The sequence below is a fragment of the Polistes dominula genome, unplaced genomic scaffold (genome assembly GCF_049000335.1).
Source record: "Polistes dominula isolate Pdom_NZ unplaced genomic scaffold, Pdom_raw_medaka contig_31, whole genome shotgun sequence".
Lineage (NCBI taxonomy): Eukaryota > Metazoa > Arthropoda > Insecta > Hymenoptera > Vespidae > Polistes > Polistes dominula.
In genome coordinates, this window is record NW_028300925.1 from 1,345,291 (window position 1) to 1,368,780 (window position 23,490).

Genomic DNA, 23,490 nt, shown 5'->3' on the forward strand with positions numbered 1-23,490 from the left:
ATCGTGTTTCATCTACGTGTGCAATTAAGTATACACAACAAGCGTCATTCTTTATTATCACGAAATGCATTATTGCGTTTTATTATTCAAAGTATACTATATATGTATATATAGTGCATGCAAATAGATTAAATGAAACTAGGATTTTCTTCCTTTTTTTTTGTTTCTTTCTCTTTTGTTTTTTTTTTGTTTTTACAAACCTGATAGATCGGTCGATGCCTCGGATAATTTTTTTGATGTTCTCTCATGAGACTGTCGATTTCACTCCTGAACAGAGTAGTTTCGTCTGGCCCGTAGATAAGATGATGTCTCAGAGATTTTGGTATAGGATACGAACCGACTACTTGGGGTGTCGGTAGACTTCTCGAATGAGGTGAAGCGGACATGTCAACTCCGCTATCGCTGGTAGACACCCGACGTCCTGGAACCTGCGCTTGCAAAGACCATATTTTTCCATTTTTTATTATCCGACGAGTGATTATATCGGACAATAATGGAAACGTTAAGGAGCGTTGAATTCGAGAACGTTTCCACTCGCGTTCGAGCAAAATATACATACACCGCCGCACGAACACACATACACGAAGTGGAAGTTGTTGGTAACAGGCCGATCTCGTTGAGTTAGTAATCACTGAATCCTGTGCTACAGGCATTATAAACTAGAAGTGAACTGTGTCTTTTTATCTCTCTCTCTCTCTCTCTCTCTCTCTCTCTCTCTTTTCTCTATCTATCTCTCTATATTAAGCGTCGCTTCTAACCCTTTAAGACCTGATTTCAAACATAGCCTTCCTACTACTTTTAACAATGATAACCTATTATGCAACATAAGTTGATAAATAATGGACATTGTGTGATCGTGCTAATCGTGCATAAGTGTTAATCGTGCTACTCGTACCGCTTGAAGATCCCTTACGATATCTCGTGCCAGGTGTGTTTATATGTGTTTGTCCGTTTGTCCATATTTCCGTCTGTCGGTGTGTATTGTGTTTGTGGATCTAACCATATCCGGTGTTTAGTGTTCGCCATTAATCAAGCCCGAGACTGTGAGTCCAAAAGATTAGGTAATCAAGGATTCGCGAAGGTGTGTGCGGAAGGTGATAATACCTACTGGAGATAGCTATGTGTGTCGTTGCAGGGTGTCGTCCTTCTCTCTTTCTCTCTCTCTCTCTCTCTCTTTCTCGCTCATTGTCGGGCGGCAGGCGATTAAAGGGTTAAAAGCATCGGATAATATGTAAATGTGGTTAAGCACACCTGCTCTTGCTGGGAGTACTGCCTTTTGAGCAGACTTCCGCTTCTTTGCAGCAAAGGCAGGTTCTCCTTCTCGGCTGCGCTGTGCGCCCTCTCGAGTTTCGGCCTCTTATCCTGAGTTTGGTCCAAGAGTCCCGGAGGACCACCCACCTGCATGTCCTCCTGCATTCGCATTGGCAGCATCGCGTTGTCCGCGGTCCCGAGGCCAGCCTTTGTCATCGTCATGACCTCTTGCTTCTTTCGACAGACGATGCACACCCATATTTCCTAAAGATACCATACCCATCATTCACTATCTATATTTCTATTATTATTAAAATACTATTAAATATTGTCTACTACCATGTATGTACTACCATTAAAACTAACATCTCGTTAGAGTCTTTCAGACGAGTTTTTGTTTTTTATTTTTCTATGTCTAATGAAAATCAAATCGATCAATTGGATCGTGAATGTCGATCATATAATCTATATATATATACCTAAATAAAAATCGTACACATCTATTGTTCGAACATATGTATGAGATTTTGTTTATATTCCTATGGGAAAGATCTTTTAAATGATGCGTATATTGCGTTTTTTGAACAATATATGAGGTACCCAGTGAGGCATCATGAACTACACTAGTAAAGTCGACGGGGTGGTCGTTAGGGGGTGGTTTTGTGCGATAAGCATGCGGCACCTAGCGGTTCTTCGAGAACTACATTCGGAATTGAGTTACGAATGGGTTACGGTGTGGCGCGTACCGACAAATTGTAACTCCAGTCACGCGTTCACACGAGAGAAACAACTCGATATTGTATATGGCTTTTCATTTTGTTTCTACGATCTAAAACTTTCCATTATAAACAAGTAAGACATAATTAACTCGAAACTATATAGGGAAAATCTATTTCATATTTCGTTAATTGATTTCTATTTCGTTTCGACGAATGGCGCAACTCTCTGAGGAAATATGTATTATTGTTTGAATAGAAATGAATATCGATTAATGAATTCAACACTTACACGATTAAAATTAAAAATCCAAATCACAAATAATTTTATTTATATTCCCCTTCCCTTAACCCGATGGTGTTTCACTAAATTGTAACACGAACGCACTTGCACCTTTTTTATTTGTCTTTTTGTCGTTCTTCTCACTTTAGTTTCGTTCACTTAAGAAAAACAAGCAAACAAATCAACGATCATTCATATAAAAATACGATACAAAAGTTGTATTTACAAATTAAATAAAAATACTAGAATAATAAATAAATAATTAATCGATTATCGAACAAAATAAATGAGAACAATTATCGTCCTATTAACTCGCGATAGGTTATATTTTCGCGCTATAAAAGTCACACGAAAATAAAAACTGCTTGTCCCATTTCCAAAGGGAGCGGCAAAGAAACGCGATGAGAAATAACGTTGTGAAAGTGTTCACAAAAAGAAACGACAACGGGAACGACGAGGACGAGGACGAGGACGAGGACGAGGACGTGAACGTGGACATGGACATGGACAACCGCGGTAATGACGAGGATGAAGAGAAGAAGGAGAAGGGGAATGAGGAGTAGGAGGAGGAGGAGGAGAAGGAGGGGTTGGAGGAGAATAGAAAGAAGAGGACGTTTGTGGCACATCCTTTTAACCGAAGTAGGACACGCATCGTTCGTCACGAGTCAGAAGCCCGCCGCCCTCCCGACAGTCCGCGTACTACGTGACCTTCGAACACGATCCGATCGAACTGTGTGAATATTCTCTCTCTTCGTCGTCACGGTTGGCAACTGAGAACAATCTCAAACGCATCACTCTCATCCATCCACCGACGACAGATCGAAAATAAACATAGAAAGATAAAGAAATCAAACAAAAATTACAAAATGAGATTCACAAGAAGATCCACCGAGTTCACACGCACCTGTTCACGTTAAGATTCACTTGTAAACTGAGTTAATCGAAACACTGTACGCACCAGTTTTGAAAACAGTATGTATGTGTGTGTGTGTGTGAGAGAGAGAGAGAGAGAGAGAAAGTGAGTGTGTGAGAGAGAGAGAGAGAAAGAGAGAGAGAGAGAGAGAGAAAGGGAGAGAAGGAGCCTTTTCGACAAGACTTGCAACGCCCAGCGAATCTCGGTGCAGACTGCTGGTGGGTCAGCCCGCGTTGGATCAAAGTACAGCTGGAGGACCGAGAAACGAAGCGGGAAAGACAGGAGAGTTCTGGGAGAGGGAGCCCTGAAGAGCACTTCGTCGAGTTGCCTAGGTAGCAATATGTCAAGAGCGCTACCCCTTTCCACCCTCACTTGGTACTCCCACCCTGCCACCCCACTTTCACCCAACCAACCTCCACCCTCTCATCCGAAAGAGAGAAAACGCACACGTACCTACGTATCCGAATCCTTTCAACGTTGATACATATTGTCTTTATGTACAACATCCGTGCCATTTCTCATCTTTTTGAAATTGGTACGTTCAGATAAAAAAGAGAGAAAAGTGAGAGAGAGAGAGAGAAAGAGAGAGAGAAGAATGTAAATGGAAAGAAAAGTTGATAAATATTGTATAATAAGTATTAGATAATACGTGCAAATGAGATCTCATAAGATAAATGATCACATTAATGAGATCTCGATGGGAATAGGATTTGCATGAATTAATTAAGGGAACTAATTAATTCGAATCGTTTGATCGTTGAAGCTTTGGCGCGTACGAGTCCTATGTCGTAGTAAAAGTCCTCCTTATCGTATAACGTGTAAAGCAACTATCAACCAATGACGTCAGCAAAGAGGACGAAAGCGATGACGTTCTATTCGAGAAGGAAGATGACCGGAGGATGAACGTCCTGGATGATGAGAGGTCGTGGTACCTACCGAGGGAAAGGTCGATCGATCGATTTTATATGAGCTAATCTTTCATACGTTTCTATTCTCTATTCTTTCTGTATCATATTTGTTTTTTTTAGGAACACTTTTGTACAATTATTTTATCTAATTTTGGAAAAATTTGTTTAATTTATTCTCTTAAGTAGAATTTATATTTATATTTTGACAATTATAAATTATTTACTTGATACTTCTTAAGTTTGTTCAATTAAAATAAATTTAATATTAATAATTGAATAATAATAAATTCTATCATTTGTATATATAACTTTAGTTTTACTTTAAAAATTATTTATATAAGTAAATTTAAATTTATGCAAATGTAGATACAGAGAATGCATAGAATAATAACATATATGACAGAGATATATGGTTTATATTTACAGATAACAGATTAATCATTTTCTTCTATGACATAATTAAAGAAAGAAAAGAACAAGAAATAAGACAAACACTTGGTATATCGATGAAGAAACGAAAAGATAATATGTAAAAAAAAAAGAGAATTAGAAAAAATAGTAGTAGAAGAAAGATGTTGGCAAGATGGAACCATGGGCCTCAGTTTTCAGACAACAAAGTCTACAAGGCTGAGTGGCAGCTGTGCTCAGACGACCCTTCAGACCGAGTAGAGCCTACACCGGTGTTGCTGTTGGAGACTCATCGCATTGACTTTATCTCTCTCTCTCTTTTTCTTTTTTTTTTTCTCTCTACTTTAGAGAAGACTATCCTAAAATCGTGCTCAAGCGTAATGCGAGCGAAGTAAAGACGAAACGAGATGCATACAAAAGTTTATACCGTAAAGGGGGTTGTGCTTGCAATCGTTGTGTTGTTGTCGTCATCGCGTACTCGGGTGTTTTCTTAAAATAGCACTGAAGATTACAAGAAAGCTTCTTTTTCTTCTTCTTTTTCTTCTTCGTCTTCGTCTTCTTTTATCGACTTTCTCTCAAATTCCAAATTATTTCTTACCTCGTCTAATTTCAACAACGAGATGAACGATTTTCTCCTTTCTATCAAGGAAATATATTTGATTGCGTCTACTACACGAACAATTCGTTCCTTTTCCTTTGAATACCGATATATAATTTGCGTGTTTGTGAAAGGTCTTTATCGCATCTCTTGACATCGTCCAAGAAAGAATTATTTGATAGGAAGGAAGGAAGGAAGGAAGAAAGAAAAAAAGAAAAGAAAAGAAAAGAAAAGAAAAGAGAATGGAAAAGCGAGCAACTTGGATGGTTCTATCGTTGATACGACAGAACAGAAACCCTTCAGGAACGTCACTAGCAAATGGTGGTAGAAGGACAAGGAAGAAAAAACCGTGAAAAGAGATATTTTTATAAATCCTCATTTAATTTCTAAACACACCGACACAAATATAATTCTAATATAATTCAGACAATCTACCCACTAATCAAATGAGATTATATAACAAATGAATTTGTATCATTAATAAAACTACCCTTAATCTAAACATGCAATACCATATATATTCCTAAAAATAAAAACATCAATAATAAAACATTGTTGATTGTACTATAAAGATCATAATAATCAAGCTAAATATACTCTAAAGAAAATGTCTCATTTATCTCCCTCTCTCTTTCAATCTCTCACATATACGCACACATACATAGCTATCATCATTTCTTATTAAGATCATCCCTTGCAACACATTCTCTTCGTCTAGATGGTAAGATCAGGGCAAGTACTGCTACAAGTCCCGTAAGTTTACCGAGCGAGCAAGCCCGTATTTCGTATCCAGCAAGTTCTCTATCACTCTCTCTCTCTCTCTCTCTCTCTCTCTCTCTCTCTTCCTCTCTTTACTCTTCTTCTACCCCCGTTTCTCTGTAGAAGCAGGAGTGCGAGTCGGCACTACGAAACTTAGATCAATATGTTGCGTCACGTTTACCCGCCTCCCGCGCACGACAGAACCAGCCCAGCATCTCGCCGTCCATCGACTTAGTCAGCCGCACCCCCCACCCCTTATATCTCACACACCTATCCCGGCCAAGCAGCAGCAGGGGTGTGTGTTAACACACACTACCACCACTATCTACAACTAACATCACCATCACTGCTACAACCACCACCACCACTACCAGACCACCACCACCCCCATTACCATTGCCACCACCATCCACACGGTACCACCTCCACCACCAGACCAGCTCCACTATCGCGCGTCCAACGTTCTCGCGTGGTGACGTCACGCAGGGACGCGCCCCATTCATAAGCTCCCACGCAGAGCCTAAACCGTGACGACGGGAAAGAAAAGGGAAGAGAAAGAAAGAAAACGCGTAACGAGCCAACCTCACCCCAACCACCCCCCCCCAGCCGGCCAATGTCGCGTACACGGCCACGAGTAGTCATCCTCCAACTACCTACTTTATTTTTCTTTGACTTATTTTTATTATTATTTATTTTATTTCTCTCTTACTTTATCTCTTTCATTTTCTAATTTGTCCCGTTCTCAGAAAGATTGGTATAATCATTGACCGTTACTACTTTGCGTAGGATGTACCTCCGATTTATTTATAGATAGAATGGTCCTACCTAACCCAACAGACTCGAAATTCTTTTAAATTCATCCCCAAATCTTACCCTCGTCTTTTCTCTCCCTTTTTCTCTCATTCTTTCTATTTTGCTCTATCCATGTTTGATCATTTATTTATGTTACCACTTGTTTGATACGTACAAAATGTTAGTCGCTTCAGAAGAAAGAAAACAAATAATTTTTGTGGGTTTTTTTTTTTTTTTTATTATAAATCAATTGAAATACGTATATTTTAAAATGTGTACTTTCGTGTTCTCGAACATTTTTTTTTCTATCATTTAAAGTCCTGATATTATGAATTATACTATTGTTCGACAAAATGAATATAGAAAAAAGTGAAGTCATAAAAAAAATATTCTCATTGGATATCACGATAAAAATAAAAAAAAAGATAGAAGACTGTGTCGTTTACAAAAAAAAAAAAAGAAAAAAGAATATTATAAAAAAATCAGTATTAAAAAATAAAACAATATTGGGTTATCTGAAAAATGAAATGTCATTATCTATTAAAAATGATGAGATGATAATTGTGCCCATAATTATGAAAATGATCTAAGTCATATATCTCTTGTTTCGAGATATTTAAAGATTTATACTTAAACATTATATGAATTCTATATAATATTGAAATAACAAACATTATCTAACGATTCATTCATTTTTGATAATATCGTTTTCAAATGACATTGAATTTATTTAATTTATAATAATGTAGTGCATAATAACTAACTGATAAACTCATTTTTTTTTTTTTATTAATTTTGACTTAAACCACTTTCATAATTATGGGCACAATTAATTGTAAGAAAGAAAAAATAAAACAAATAATTTGTCGCAAATGGTGATAAGCTTTTTTTTTTTAGATGATAAAAAGGTAGAGGAGGGTTCAAATTTTTATATCATTTAGGTGTAATACTATTTTTAGTATCCCCCTCTACCAGTTTTATCGCACACCGTCGACCTCTCGTATTTTCGATCGATGATGTCGCGTATCGTTCGAGCACACGGCTTACGATATTCTATTCTCTCATTATGCTCGCGTGTGTGTCCCTGACGAATAGAAGAAGACTCTACCTTTATTCTATCCTTTTCTCTCTTTCTCTTTCCACCATCCTCACCCCCACCTTGTAGAACAGTTGAAACACGCGTGTCCGATTCTACCACAATACTTCTTTCTCTGTCTTTCTGTCTTTCCTGTTTCTACCTTTCTACCTTTCTATCTATCTATCTTTCTATCTTTCTATCTTTCTATCTATATCTCACTCGCATGCTAGTAATATACGTCAGTCGTTTACGCGCTACGCTCGTCGTTGTCGGTAGGAAATAGTATCGATCCAAATGATAATGTGTTCTATGCCCCTGACGCCGATTGTCTCGAGCTCGTCAACGAAGATACCAAACGATACACGATGATCGATTATTTCTCGATCGACAAAAAAATAAAAAATAATAATAATAATTACGAAACGAACAAAATCATTCATGCCTAACGTATATCTCCGTAAACTCAAAAAGATCAAATATTAACACGAAATTTTTCAATAATATTTCATTATCAAAGATATTATATCGTCCCTAAGATTTCACCCCTTTTTGTTTTTAAATCATTTCACGCGCACAATATTTGTTTATGTTGAATAATATATACAGTAAAGAAAAAGTTAATATAGAGTAGAATCGATATTATTTAATAAAATAAAATAAAATAAACAAAAATATTACGCATACAATATTGTGCAATTTATCACCAAAAGAAAAAAAAAGAAGGAAATCAACGTATAATTATATTTTGATAACTTAAGAGTAATATTTAAAAAATAAAATTAAAAATTAGAAGATGTAAAAATCAAAAATCAAAGTTCGATGTAAAGAACAGAACAGCGTAACATTAAAACTGTAAAAAGAATAAAACGAGGAAGTAAGAAGGAGGAGAAGTAAAAAAAAAAAAAAAAAAGGGGTGAGAATGCGAGTGTGAGGGGTGGAACGAGATGTTAGAAGGAAGAGGGTCGAGGAAAAAGAAGTTAGTTCTAAAAAAAAAAAGAAAGGATACGTGTATGTGTTTATACGTGTATATGTGTGTATAAGTAAAAGTAGTTTCGTGTGTCTTTTAAAAGAATAAAGAAGAATGGCGTCGCAAGTGACAGTGTCCAGAGAGAGCTATTAACGATCTTCTTCGCCACGTCGCTTATCCACGTCGCGTTGACACTTCGACGATGACTCTAACATAAGCGTACGCTCGAAGTTTGTAGTGGTTATCGATTCTTTCAGAACAATGGCAACTCTGACCAGAGTAGTAAATGTGAAAGAAACAGAAACACGAGATGGAAAGAGAACGAGAGAGAAATCATCACGGAAATGATAAATATAAACTTGTCGTTAAATAAACAATAACAAACATTGATTAGATTATTATAATAAATCTGAAAATGATATTATTAAGAAATTATTAACAATTATTCAATCTTGTTTCAATTATTTTCATGAAAATTATAATATAAGATATAAATGTAACGAACAATATGATAATTGCTAATATATTTTAATATTAATTATTATTTTGCGATTAAATTATAATAATTCTAAAAATACATGTAAAATAAATAGAATTATATTTATATATGTATATATATATATATATTTATTTTTATTATATATTTATTAATTTATTATATATTTATATTACGCATACAATATTGTACAACTTTATCACCAAGTAAAAAGAAAGACATTTTCGTGACGATCAAATAATTTTTATTTCAAAAAATATAAAAAAAAATTAAAAAAATATATATATATATATATATATATATATATATATATATATATATATATATATATATATATATATAATTTAATCACACAATAATAATTAATATTAAAATAAATTAGCATATATCATATTGTTCGTTACTTTTATATCTTATACTATATAATTTTCATGAAAATAATTAAAACGAGATGAATAATTGTTAGCTGTAAAGTGAATAATAGATTTTGTCAAAAAAAAAAAAATAAAGAAAATAAAATAAAATTACATAAATATAAAAATAAAAATATGATGATGATAAAAAAAAAAATAAACTAAAAAAGAATTATAATGTTAATTAGTTTATATATATATATATATATATAATGTTATGAACTGTAAATGGATAAACGTATGAAATGTTAATGATAATGATAATGATATGATATAAGTATGAAACGTTTTGGACGTTAATTTCATTGACAAGTCAAAATCAATAGTCTAAGGGGAAATACGACAGGCTTCGTATCGTTCATCGACGTGATCCTCTTGATGAGAATCTCTCTTAGCGACGTTTATACATATAATCTCGTGGAAACGTCAAAGGTAATATTCGGTTATAGACGGGCCAGTGACTTTCACAAAAGCATATCGTAGGTAAAACCTCAACGATCTAGTCGTCAGCAGTAATTTATCGCGTCTAGGAAAATTACCAACGGACCAACTTTAATTCACGTGTCTCTGACACTGCACAACCACATTACTGCATAACCATTATTACTACTTACAAGAAGATATGGGACTTTGCAAAAATAAACTACACGATTCTCACATTTCTATATTCATTTATCATCGTGTTTTCATTTTCATCCCTATTTAAGGGTTTATAAATAATTCAAATTAAAAATAAATGTTAAAAAACGTACAGATATCATTTTCTTATTTTTTTTTTTAGAGAAGTTATAGGAACAAAAAAAAATATAAAACACATTGAAACAATCGAAAATATTAGTGAGGTGTATTAAAATGTTCGACATACCTTAAATGATTGTTAATTAATCGAAACAAATGTAAATTGTAATCAAAAAGCACGAAAAATAAGTTCGATGAACTATCCTCTTCGAAATTTACTTTCAAACTGACACATTGTCATCTGTGAGAGTTTTCTTATTGAATGTTGTTTACATGACTTTCGGTATAAGAAAATTTCTATTTATTTCGAATATTACGTTCTTTATGTATATGTAGCATATAAAGAAAGTCATATAAACAACATTTATAATAATAACAAATTTTATTGAGAACAACGTACCAGTTTTAAAGTGAATTTCGAAGAGGATCATATACTCCGAGATTTTAAATAACAATATACATTCTTTTCGATTAATTAACAATTATTTTATTATTCTAATATACTTTATTAATATTTAAGATTGTTTAAACATTACATATCTATTATCGTACTTAGAATAATAATTAATTTTGATCTTATGTTTCATTAGATGAAAATTGTACCCATCATTGGTACCCTATCATTAGTGATGACGGTAAAAGAATGAGTAAAAAAGATAAAGATAAAGATAATAAAGATAAAGAGAAAAAATACTTTAGCTATAGGTCAATTATTTCCAGGTATTTGAATCGAACGCTACAAAACACACGTTGTTCGGTTATCGTCTTTTATGCTAGCGAAACCTAGACTACCTTCCTGAGTATTTCTATGAAACTGACATCCACCTATATAGTCTCCTTTCCAACCCTTCGTTTTTACATGCGAACTTCTTGTGTTAACCGTTTTATTGGTCTGCATTAAAATCGACTTTGCTAAACGTGTTACTACAGTTATTGTATTATCAAACGTAAAGAATAAGAACAACAACGAAACATATTGAAAATAAATACCAATCGTAATTACAGGAGACCAATTTAATAAATAAATTAAAAAATAATTGAAAAAATTTAATAAGGGGAATATTAATCAAAAAAAAAATAAAAATAAAAAAACAAACAAACCATATAGAAAATAGTTAATAAAATATGCACGCATAATTTGAATGAATTTGTACGAAATCGATAGAATTACAAAAAAAAAAAAAATAAAACAACACATGAGATGCATGTGTGTGGGTGTGTGTAAAAAAATAGTAAAAATTAATTTGATTTGTTTGAAATCTTCTATTGACATTTCATTTATGTTATAGTTGTTGTTCTATTTCTTTATTGAATAATAATTTCATTCTAAACTTACCCCACGCGAACGTAGTGTGATCTTTGCACCGCAACGTGCACAACACCGGATATGGCAGTAGTTGCAGTTATGACCAATGCCATCGGCAAACTTGGTTTTCATGCACACTTGACACGTTGCATTTAATTCAACCCCAGCCTTCTTGTGTTTTTCCGAGCGAGCTCGTATCGTTTCTTCGAGGACCTGTACCTCGTCCTGTTTTCGTCTGCAAACATAATAAACGCATATTGGACGTTATTAGAAAAAAAATACGAGAAAGAATTTGTGGTATGAATGAAAGAAAAAAAAAAATGAAGAGTGAGGAAGTAAGGAAGGAAAAATGTCGATGAAAAAGAAGAAAATTGTTAGAAAGAAAAATCGAAATACAAGAAAATATCAATCGTAGAACGAACTTCAACCATTCCAGACGAGTATCCTTTTTATTACTTTCTTTTCGATCTATTCAAATGCAAGTTTCAAATATGCATAAAAAATCTAATAAAAATCGTCAACAGATAATATTTCTTTGACGAAACTTTTGGATCCTTTTAGAAAAAATTAAAAAAAAAAGAAAAAGATAAGAAAAGGTTCTTAGAATCTTACTCTTACAAAATTTGATAGAAGAAGGAGGTAATATGTAAATTATTCGACTGATCTATCCAAAAAAATTCTATTCAATTAAATATATATATATTTATATTAAAATTTACTATTTTTTAATAATAAATATCGAATTTATTCAATTAAATTAATAATAATAATAATAATAATATTTTAATAATATTTTTAATTTATCTTATTAAATTTAATTTAATTTTTTTATTTAATATATATCATATCTAAGTTACTAAATTTTTCCACTAGGACAATACTCTTTATATTTGAGGTAATATTTTCACATTACTGTATATAGGATATAAATTATATAATTATAAATTAGTATAAAAATATATGAAATTGAAAATTATATTAAAAAACCTCTTCTCTAAAATTTGATAATACCTACGAGAATCCTATATATATATATATAGAATAATACTACCATATTTTTTTATACAAATTTGTTGGGAAGAAAAAAAAAAGGTCGTTCTTCGATTTACGTAGAAAAAAAGAAAAAAAAGAAGGAAAGAACAAATCAATAGGCAAGCACGCGACGGAAGTACGAGAATTATAGTTATTTTTATATTTTTTCTTTCTTAGTAACTTTTTAAACAATAACAAGCAAAGCAAATAACACCCCATTCGAAATTGTATGTATTATAGTTATAGGTATTTTCCTAGAATCCTTTGACCGAGGTAGGCTTACGTCCTCGTTCAAGGATTTCTGTGAGTCGACTCATCGTCGTGACGTCAAAATAGGCGTCAACGGTCCTACGAATTCCTCTCACCCTCTTTCACCCTCTATTTCACCCTCTCTCTCTTTCTCTCTCTCTCTCTCTCTCTCTCTCACTATCGTTCCCATTGAACCAATTTAGTCTCGGTGTATAAGGCGTTGGATAAAAATTAAACGAGTACTAGGGACGTCGTTGTCGAACGTGCGTCATTACGTGCCTTATCTGTTGCTCCAGAATGAAAATATTCAAATACGTCAGGGATTGAGATACACTTAAGGTTAATGAAAGAATTCTATTTACGTCAAACGAATACAGCCTTTCAATTTTCATTCTAAAAGAAAAACTTCAAGAGAAAATATCCTCCTTACTTTGTTGTTGTTGTTGTTTTCTTTTCTTTTTTTTTTTTTTATCTGTGACTATTAAAAATTATTTGTCAAGAGAAAATACGAAATTGAATGTTTTACAAATTTATTTTCTAAAGAAGAGAAATATCAAAGATAAAAAAAAGATGAAAAGATGATGATGATGTTGATAAAATAATCCTCGTCTTTATTCAATTTAATAACCCACACCCATCCCTTTATTTTATTCGATCATCTTCCATCGAATTATTTCAATTATTTGTTATACGATATACTACACATATTTGTATTTCAATATAATATAGCAAAAACAATGGAATAAAATCAAAAATAAAAAAAATAAAAAATAAAAGATGAAGATGACAAGATAAATATCTCTCCCTCTCTCTCTCTCTCTCTCTCATCCTACTTCTTTTTTATCTTCGATCAATTTCTATTGGACTCTATCGAAGTTATTTGTTACTAGAGATAAAATTTGTTTTCTAAAACTCATGCTACAACAACAACAACAACAACAACAACCCTATCTATACAAAAAGAAAAATAAATAAATAAATAAATAAATATAAAAAAAAAGGAGCAAAAAGATAGTAGGAAAAGGTACGAAAAGAGGAACTCGAATTTGTGAGAGATAGAAAAGCACGGTATAGAAAGGTTTGTTGCGGGGGTGTGTGTAGGGGAAAGGGGAAATAGGGGGTGGGGGTGGGGGTGGGGGTGGCTGAGTGTAATGCCTCGAGGCAATGACTCGAAGCGTATCTAGAAAATTGAACTTTATTGCACGATTTATCTTGTAATATTTCACGCGTTCCATTCCTCTGTACTTTGTTCGCGTGCACGCGCGCGCGAGCACACAAGAGAGAGAGAGAGAGAGAGCGCTTTTTATCGCGTTTCATTTTTATTTTGTCCCTTTTTACGTTCCATACTTTTTTATATTTCTTTTTTTTTCGATCTCTTCCTCAAAATCGGAATTCGATTCGATTCGATTCGATTCGATTCGATTCGACTCGACTCGACTCGACTCGTTTTAAAAATGTCACCGGTGTATCTTTTTTTTTTTTTTTCACGACGAAAGAGGAAACCGTGAAAGATTTATCAGATTGGATTATTAATCGGTTTTTTTTTTCTTCTTTTTTTATTTTCTCTCTCTCTCTCTCTCTCTCTCTATCTCTCTCTCTACTTTCCTCCAACCCACCCTCCCCCTCCTCACCTCTTCGTCTCTTCTCTTTAAGATCTCGTCGCTTCGTTAGTCACTCACAAATTGACGTCGTGGCGAGTAACAAGTAATCCGTTAAGCTCGATTTACCTCATCTCGATTTTTCGATCAAATTTTCCAGGTGACATCATCACCTTACCAGAATATACGCTATTTCTATAATAAATTAATTAACGAAACAACACACTTACTTATACGTACGTATCAACGTATAAGATCTAATAATAATGACACGTAAGTTAAATAAACGAAAATGTAATCAGGTAAAAAGGAAAAAGAAAAAAGAATCGGTACAAAAAAGCTTATCGTTACCGATAAAAAAATATCCTTAAAAGTTCTACTTCAATTAGTCAAATAATCGACAATTAATCAACAAATTATTATAACAACACAATAACCATAAATCGTCACTAATAACCTCAACCATTGATGCGAACATTAAACTCGAATTAATTACAAGAAAATAAAAAAAAAACCACACTTTCCTTTCTTTCTCTCTTTTTTTTCTTTTTTTTTTTTCTTTACGTTTAGCAAGAATTTATCTTAAGCAATTTATTTTCAAGAATCTCTCTTTAGGTCTTATTTTATTTTATTTTATTTTATTTTATTTGATTATTATACTAATTAAACGTAGAAGAGATGCGAACAAATTTCAAACAAAATAAATAACAAGAGACAATGAAATAAATGGAAATAATAAAAAAAAAAAAAAAAAGAAGGAAGAGAAATCGTTTTTGGTAGGTCGATCGCAGTCGAGAAGGTCGATGGGGGTTGAGAGGAGGAGGGGGAGAGTGGAAGGGTAGTGGTCTTAGTATTAACAAGAAGGACAGAAAATTATATCGGGTGCTTGCCTGGGCTCCCTTAATTACTTTATCAATAATCATGCACGCAACGTAGGCGACCGCACTCGACAAAACTTTCGACGACTAACATAAGCTCGAAAGTGTTCCAAGTCCTTTCTCTCTCTCTCTCTCTCTCTCTCTCTCTTTCTCTATTTCCAGTTACCCCTTCCTCCCTATAAACTCTCTTAACCAACAACGTTAACCACCCCTTCTCGTTTCACCCTATGTTCTGCTCTCGAGCATCGTGCTTGTCGCGATATCGTGCGAGAGATCGGAACGAAAAAGCTCTGGCGCGTTAATAAAGCACCCATTCCCACCCCCAGCCCCACTCACATCCCCCAATGAATTATTATTCGTACGCGTAAAGGTGTACGAGAAATAACGATAAAATAAAAGAAAAGAAAAGAAAAGAAAGAAAATGGACGATGAGAAGCGTTTATTAAAGTAAACGCACGAGTAAAACTTCCCCTCTTCCGGCCACCCCTTTAGCAATGTTTTTAACTCAAAAGGTAGACACGAATAGGTAGCCAATATGATATGGGGGGGGGGGTTGTGAATAGGTGATATTATAGTGTTTTTAAAATATCAATACAATTTTTATAAACGATTATTGTTCTTCTCTATTTTTTACTTTATCTTGAAATTTCTTTTTTTTTCTTTTTTTGCAATTATTATCCAAGATTCTTTGTCACCATTTATCTTTGTTATCTGATTATTATGATAGATATCACCTGTGGCAAAGATGAATAGATGAAGAAGAATATCGTATGACATTTTTTTTTCTTTCTTTTTGTCAAATATCATTTCACAAATAATCAAGAAATACATTTATATTTGTATGTGTCTGTGTGTGTGTGTGTGTGTTACAGGTATTGTGAAAGAATCGCATAAAATACCGCAGTTGTATATAACGCGTCTTGTCGTTGGGATAATGCGGAAAAAGCGCGTTTCCATCTAACGAACGAAGAAACTTTCGACAAACCGACCAACCGACCAACCGACCGACCCTTCGGACATATCACCGCTCCCTTTTTTTCTCCCTTTTTTTTCTTCCTACGCTCCAATGAAATGTCACCAGACATGACTTATCCCTCTCTCTCTCTCTCTCTCTCTGTCTCTCTCTCTCTCTGTCTCTCTCTCTCTCGTGTTTTTGTTTGTTTGCTTTAAAGTGCAAAGAAGCATTCGTACGTGACGTTAATCTACCCTGTTAAATCTATACACAATAAAAAAAAAAATAAGGGAGGAATTAAAAGGGATATTAAAAAGGGAAGAAATATATCGTCTAGAAATAAAGAGGTGGGTTCATATTTTTGGTCCCTTTTTTCTTTCTTCATTTTTTTCTCTCTTTTCTTTATTTTTACGAGTTTAAGTCCAGCAGTGGAAAACGTGCCATCCATCCGCAAAGCTCCCGTACATCTCTCTCTCTCTCTCTCTCTCTCTCTCTCTCTCTCTCACCTTCCCAAGAATTTACCGTCCCAATCTAGTCGCTTTCACAGGCCATCCAAGAGAGTCGCAGCTGCATGCCCTATGCATACCCTATGCAGCTGCGACTCGTCGTTACTAAGCCACATAAGGGCTTTCGCCGTTTTGCATTTTACACATGCATCTACCTACCTACCTATCCATCTATATATATATATATGTATATGTGTGTATGTATGTAGAATGTCCGGAGGCTTCCTACACAGTTCACTATTACTATAACAGAACCAAATCTTACGTTGATACGAAACGAGGATCACGTTTACCTCGTTACTCTTCCCAAAACTTATTCCTTGATCGTTTTGAACATCGAATTTCCTTTCCCTATATCTTTTTTTTTCTTTCTTTCTTTCTTTCTTTCTATTTCTATATCATTTATTTTCTTAATAAAATCACGGAAATTTCATCGATCGAATTAAACGAGTTCGTTGAATTTTAATATAAAGAAAACTTATCCTCAACGATGATTTACTATAAAATACTAACTATTATTATTATTATTATTATTATTATTATTATTATTATTATAAGAGAACAAAAAATGAGAATTTCATTAAGTAATTCTACACGTTTCGCATTTGCAAATTTCCATCTCGCAACACGTGCAACATTGACCCACTTAGTTCGCCGGTGCAACGATCATCGGCGGTTAGCGCGACTTGGTACAATCGATAAGGGTATATAATTTTCGAAAATAAAAAAAAAAAATAAAAAGAAAAACGATTAAGTAGAAGGAAAAAATAGAATGAAAAAAAAAAGAGAAGAAGAAGAAGATGATGAGAGTTAAAGATAGGGAGAGAGAGAGAGTGAGAGAGAGATAGTGGAAAAAAGAAGTGGACCACGATTTTGTCCCAAGATAAAAACTCGATCGATCGAACGAATGAACGAACCGAACCTAACCAACGAACGAACGAACGAACCCAACGAACGAACAAGACTCGGCGTTTCTCTTTGTGATTCGACGCTCGGACGAGTCTCGTTTCGGGTCGGTTTTTATCTCGCTCGGGCGAAGATCCAAAAATATTTCCTTAAAACGCGCGGCATCTCTATATATACATATGTGGAAAGTATATATATATATGTAAAGGTATGTATAAGTATACTTACACGTATAGAAAAGGCAGAGAACAGGTGAGTAGCAAAAATAGATGAAAAGGGAAAGATAGGTCGAGTGCAGGACTAAATAATACCACCTGATTCCGTTGGCCAAATGGATTTGAAGGATTATTTGAAGAATTGTGAAGGCATTGAGAGGGATTGTATGGATTTGAAAACGAAATAAATAGGAAGGAAAGATAATGAAGGATTTCATTTATAACAGGTGACTTATAACACTAACATTCGATAGCCCACTCATCTCCACTTTTATGGTGCTATCTTTCTTGTCAGACCATTACAATTCGTTACTACTTGTCGCGACGCGACACCGACGTTTTGACTACTTGTCACGGAACGCCTACTTTAGTTCTTAAAAAAAAAAAAAAGAAAGAGAGAAATTGAGAGGAAGAAAGAGAAAGAGAATGTTCTTATACATCGAAAGGAAGAATAGGTGTCAATTGTCTAAAAGGGAATTCAGCCGGGAAGGAAGTAAATAAGTGAGTAAGTAGTAAACAGTAGGATGAGGTCAGCCATGAAAGTAGTTCCGAACAATTCGATAGGATCTAATTAACGTTTTACTACTTCTAATCGCGTTGATTAACGACGATTTATAAATTGATGATGTATGATGGAATGTTAGAAGATAATTCGTTAGGAACTTGATGGTATTGGAATGGAAAATATGTTGCATGGTTATCGGACGATATCAGGTAGAAGTTAAACTCGTGTGTAGTTATTTCTGTACTCGATTACTTTATCGACAAATTTTAAAGATAGAAAAAGAGAGGGAAAGAGAGAGAGAGAGAAAGATACAGTTTGAGCACTTCTAACCCAAATGTAACTGTTATTAGTTAAAAAACAACTTGTTTATATATAAAAATATAGGTTTGTTCCTTTCCTCTATCTTTTCTAAACATGATAGTGAGCATCGTATACTTCCGTTTTATATCGTCATCATGTTAGATAGAAAATTGAAAAAAAAAAAAAATACCTGTAAATGAAAAAACCTTACCTCATAATTTCATTCTCTTTTTCCTCCTCCCTCTTTTGCCGTATGACGACCTCCTCGATGATGCGCCTCTCCTCGGGAGTGAGGTGCGAGATATCGGGTAAGTCCTCCATCACGGTGTAAAGAGGTTGGGCGAGTTGGGTGCAGCACGGGGAGGTCGGGGTTTAACGCGTTGGTGGGCAGGATGGTGGGCAGGATGGTGGGTAGCGGCCTGGCTAAGAGGAGGAGGCCGGTGCTGATGCAGCGCCAAAACGCACCGGCGACGTCGCCTACGAGATAACGCGACGGACTCGCGCGAACTATGTTCTCTTCTCGAATATAAGACTGATATATAACCACCTTCCGTTATTATTATTTTTATTATTATCGCGGGATAACGCGCCTTTTCTACGACTACGGGATATCTAAGCCCTCGTCGCCGAGTCATCCGACACCCGGTGAACGCACCACCTTATCACCAAACCCTCGCAAACACGCCCGCGACGTTACGCCCTCCCCTTCTTCTTCTTCTTCTACTTCTTCTACTTCTTCTTCTACTTGGTCTCCTCTATCTCTCCCTCTTCTTCTCCTTCTCCTTATTATTCTATCTTCCTCGCTAATAACAACAATAGTCCTCAACGCGTTAAACTTATCAATTGTGAAATAATTCGTTCCTTTGTCTTCCTCTTTGTCCTCCTCCTTGTCTTCGTTCTCCTTATCCTCCTCCTCGTTCTTATCGTTATCGTTGTCGTTATCGGCCTCGTCGTCGTCCTCGTTCTCGTCGTCCACCTCCTCGTCGTCCTCCTCTTCGTCGTCGTCGTCGTCGTCCTCGTCTTCGTCTTCGTCGTCGTCGGTGTTGCTCGTCTTACGATTACCACCCGCGACATCCGTATGACAAATCATGTTCACAGACTTTTATGAGGTTCTCGCATTCTTCTTCTTCTCTCTTCCCTCTCCGTCGTACCTGGTCCAACGCTCGGATCCAGCATGGAACGACGTCGAGGGACGTTGTTGTTCTTATGATTGTCAAAGAAAATTCACTTTCTTTAGATTCTTTATTTGTTTTTCTATCTCTTTTTTTGATCTATCTATCTAGCTATCTATCTATTTATCTATCTATCTATCTATCTATCTATCTATATGTCTATCTATCTATCTATTTATCTATCTATCTATCTATGTTAATCTTAACGTTATTTCTTTCTCTCTCTGTCTGGCACACTCTCTCGATCAACGAGAACTACATCGATTTGGAATGAAAAAGGGGGTCACGGGTAGCGTGTTGCCGTGTTTCCGATATCCTCGAAGAAAGAGTAGCGAAGAAGGAGCGTGTAAGGGTCTTTGAAAGCTCGTGTTTTGTTTTCGTTCCCTTCTAAACGGCACGGGAGTACATCGATTTGAGGGTAAAGGGAGAAAACGGGTCACTGGGCTGCCACCACACGGCTCGACTCGACTCGATTCGACTCGGCTCGACTCAACTCGACTCGGCTCGAATCAACTCGCTCGATTTCTCTATCCTTTTTTTCGCGATTTTCGCTTCGTTTATCCCTACTTCGATTATATCCGCTTCCTTATCTTCCAATAGGACAGACAGCGAGGTCAACGGCTTCCTTGTTTGCCTCCTTCTTTACTTGTTTGATCTAGTCCTCAATCTTCCTAACTTTTTCAATCTTTCCCTTTAACTTTTCTAAAATCCCTTATAGAAAGTGGGATAATAATAATAGAAAAAAATCATTCTTATCCTTGCTTACGAATCGTAAGGATACTAATACTCCAACTTGGGACGTAGCACAGCGATCAAACTTTCTTAACAAATGGTCTATTAATCTTGCAAAGAACACTCCATATAATATATATTTTTATTTTCTTCTTAATATTTGATCTATCCTCTCTTCCTTCTTTTTCCTTACACTCCTTCCGTTCCCCGTTCCGTTCCGTTCCGCTTAATTCCGCCGTTCGGCTTGATTCCGTTCCGTTTCGTATCGTTCCGTTCCCGTTTTAAATCCGAGTCCTATAACTCACTGCTAATTTCCACCAAAAAAGCGGGTAAATTAAAAAAGTCAAGTGTGTCAAGGGAAGCGACAAACAGGGGAATGAGAGTCAAGAAAATTGGAGAGAATATTACTCAATTCGTATAAAAGAGAATAAATGAGGGAGATTGTAATAAAGAAAGATAGATAGATAGATAGATAGATAGAGAGAGAGAAAGAGAGAGAGAGAGAGGAAGGAAGAAAAATAGATAACCAAAAAAGGTCTCGGAAGCGCTTCACGTGGCAGCCGACACGATGATGGCGCTATCCACTGCGAGCGAGCCCTCTCCGCAGTGACCGCGACACCCACACACACTCGAGATATATCGCGCTCCTCTCCCGGATCGTTCCACACCCATGAGAAAATTGCTTCCTCGAGCGAGCCTAATCCGTTACCTCGCCAGTACTACTGTAATCAATTTCTTCTTCTTCTTTTCTTACTTCTTCTTATAATCCTCAACTTATTATCTCTTTTTCTTCGATTTGATAACGAAGTATTCTGTTGTTATTTATTATTTTCCTAAGGATAACATGTAGACTCCAAATTTGATCAGGTTCGAGATTAAACACTCACAATTCTCAAAATCTCGTTGAAGCAGCAGCACAGATTTGGATAACACGCGAATAGACAATCACAACTCGTTGAAAATAAAATCCAACTAATTCCCGATGTAATATAATAGTAGTCAGGGTGATAGGAATCCAAGTATAGGAAAAATAGTAGTCAAAGCTTAGCGATATGTTCCTTTCCTCGTTTGCTTGCTAAACTCTTCTTCTTCTTCTTCTTTTACCCTTCTATCTTACTTTTTTTTTTATTAATTTCCTTACTTCTTATTTCTCCCACGATTTTGTTGTTTATAATGTTATATTTGAATATCGTGATTATTATATTGCGACGATGATGATAACGATGATAATGATTATTTTTATTATTATTATTATTATTATTATTATTAATTATTATTATTATTATTATTATTAGTTAGTTGGAAACGCGCGACGACGACGACCCTTCGAATGCGCTTCCCTCGACGGCCACGATTATATCCGTCGACTCGACTCGCGATTGGTACTACTCTCGCTGACGATACGGTGTCCTTCTCTCCCTTTCTCCCACTACTCGACTCTCTATCTCTCTATCTCCTTCTCTCTCATCCCTTTCTGTCCCTCTAGTTTCTCCCTCCCACGTACCACCGCACCTTTAGACGCCCCTCCCTGCAACGATACGAACGATCCCGATGAGAGCCGATCCCGACAGGTGACTTTTAATTTACCACCACACTAACGATCTTATTATATTACTTATTAGTTTCTTCCTAGGACTTTTCTTGATGGTTAGAAAAAAAAATATATATATATATATTTATCTTTATTTTCAGTTCTATGATAAAAAAAAAAACATCTTTTTTTTGGTATCTAACTTTGGATTTAATCGTATATATATATATATATATATATGTATATATATTTATATATAATAATAAACTGTGTATGAAAGAAGGAAAAAAATAGAGATAAAGAAAGAGAGAAAGAAAGAGAGAGAGAGTGAGAGAGGGATGGAAAGAGAGAAAGAGAAAATACGTTTTACCGGGGAGAGAAGAGGGTGTGCTTTGTCGCACTTGCGTGCGAACGCGGTTGCGCGAGGAACGAACAAACGAACGTCTCTCGTCCACCACCAGCAAACTCCTACCACCTTTCTGACCGCTCCCACCTGACCACCAAACCCCCACCACTCCTACTATCGGCTTACCACTACCACCAATATAACGAACACCGGCTACCCCCAACGAATTCTGAACAAATGTGTGTGACGAATCTAACGATATGTGTTAGTACTATGATAGTATAGTGGTGTGGTTGTGATGGTGGGATAGTGGGGATTTCCCTAGGAGGGGTGGGAAGACGTAGGAAAGGGCGCTTGTCACCCCGAGGCATGTCACCCCCTCTCTCATTCTATCTCTTTTTAGCCACCCCTTATGCCGGTCCACAAACCTTGCAATCGCTAGATGATCGAAAACTTTCTTCTTCTTCTTATTATTATTATTATTATTCTTGATTTTTGTTTGTTTTATATTTTCTTTTCTTTTTCTTTTTATTTCATTATTAGATCGTTTTGTAATTTATTTTTCCCCTAGATCAAATATAAATTCTAACAAATGATGATAAAAGAAGAAAAAAGGAAATTCAAAAAATGAGTCATCTAGCTTTAATAAATAATGGGATGCGGTGTAAGGTACGCGCCAATCGCGAAAAGAGATCGTTCTTACGTCGCGGTCTACTCGCGATTATTGATCGATTCATCAGCCAATCGAACGAGCCGCTCGCGATAGCGCTGTTTTTTACTACCCCTTTTGCGCGCTAAATTCAATCATCTTACCACTTGACTTCTTCTTCTTTTCCTTCTTCTTTTTTTTTATATATATATATTTATACATACACTTTCACATATAAGTTTTAATTAATATTAAATTAGATGTGTTTAATATTAATGAAACGAATAATAATA

At 35.2% G+C, this 23,490-nt stretch overlaps 2 protein-coding genes across 3 annotated transcripts in view; one reads left to right on the forward strand and one right to left on the reverse strand.

Moving 5' to 3' along the window:
• The window catches only part of Rim (Rab3 interacting molecule), a 102,946-nt gene extending 83,833 nt beyond the window's left edge, over positions 1 to 19,113 (reverse strand). The window contains 4 exon segments of the mRNA XM_089171178.1: positions 201 to 428; positions 1,252 to 1,515; positions 11,657 to 11,861; positions 18,979 to 19,113. Coding sequence (XP_089027304.1) covers positions 201 to 428; positions 1,252 to 1,515; positions 11,657 to 11,861; positions 18,979 to 19,088 — 807 coding nt within the window. The 5' untranslated portion in view covers positions 19,089 to 19,113.
• On the forward strand, positions 1,607 to 5,573 carry LOC149032944 (uncharacterized). 2 transcript variants are annotated; one of them, XR_016176127.1, is made up of 3 exons: positions 1,607 to 2,103; positions 2,633 to 4,109; positions 4,498 to 5,573. XR_016176127.1 is itself a non-coding variant. In XM_089171184.1 (2 exons), the coding sequence occupies exons 1-2, from the start codon at positions 1,865 to 1,867 to the stop codon at positions 2,811 to 2,813; spliced, it is 420 nt and encodes a 139-aa protein (XP_089027310.1). In that variant the 5' UTR covers positions 1,607 to 1,864; the 3' UTR covers positions 2,814 to 5,573. The 2 variants fall into 2 exon arrangements, 1 of the variants encoding a protein (XP_089027310.1); XM_089171184.1 differs by having other exon boundaries at positions 2,633 to 5,573.
• Positions 19,114 to 23,490: the final 4,377 nt, after the last annotated feature.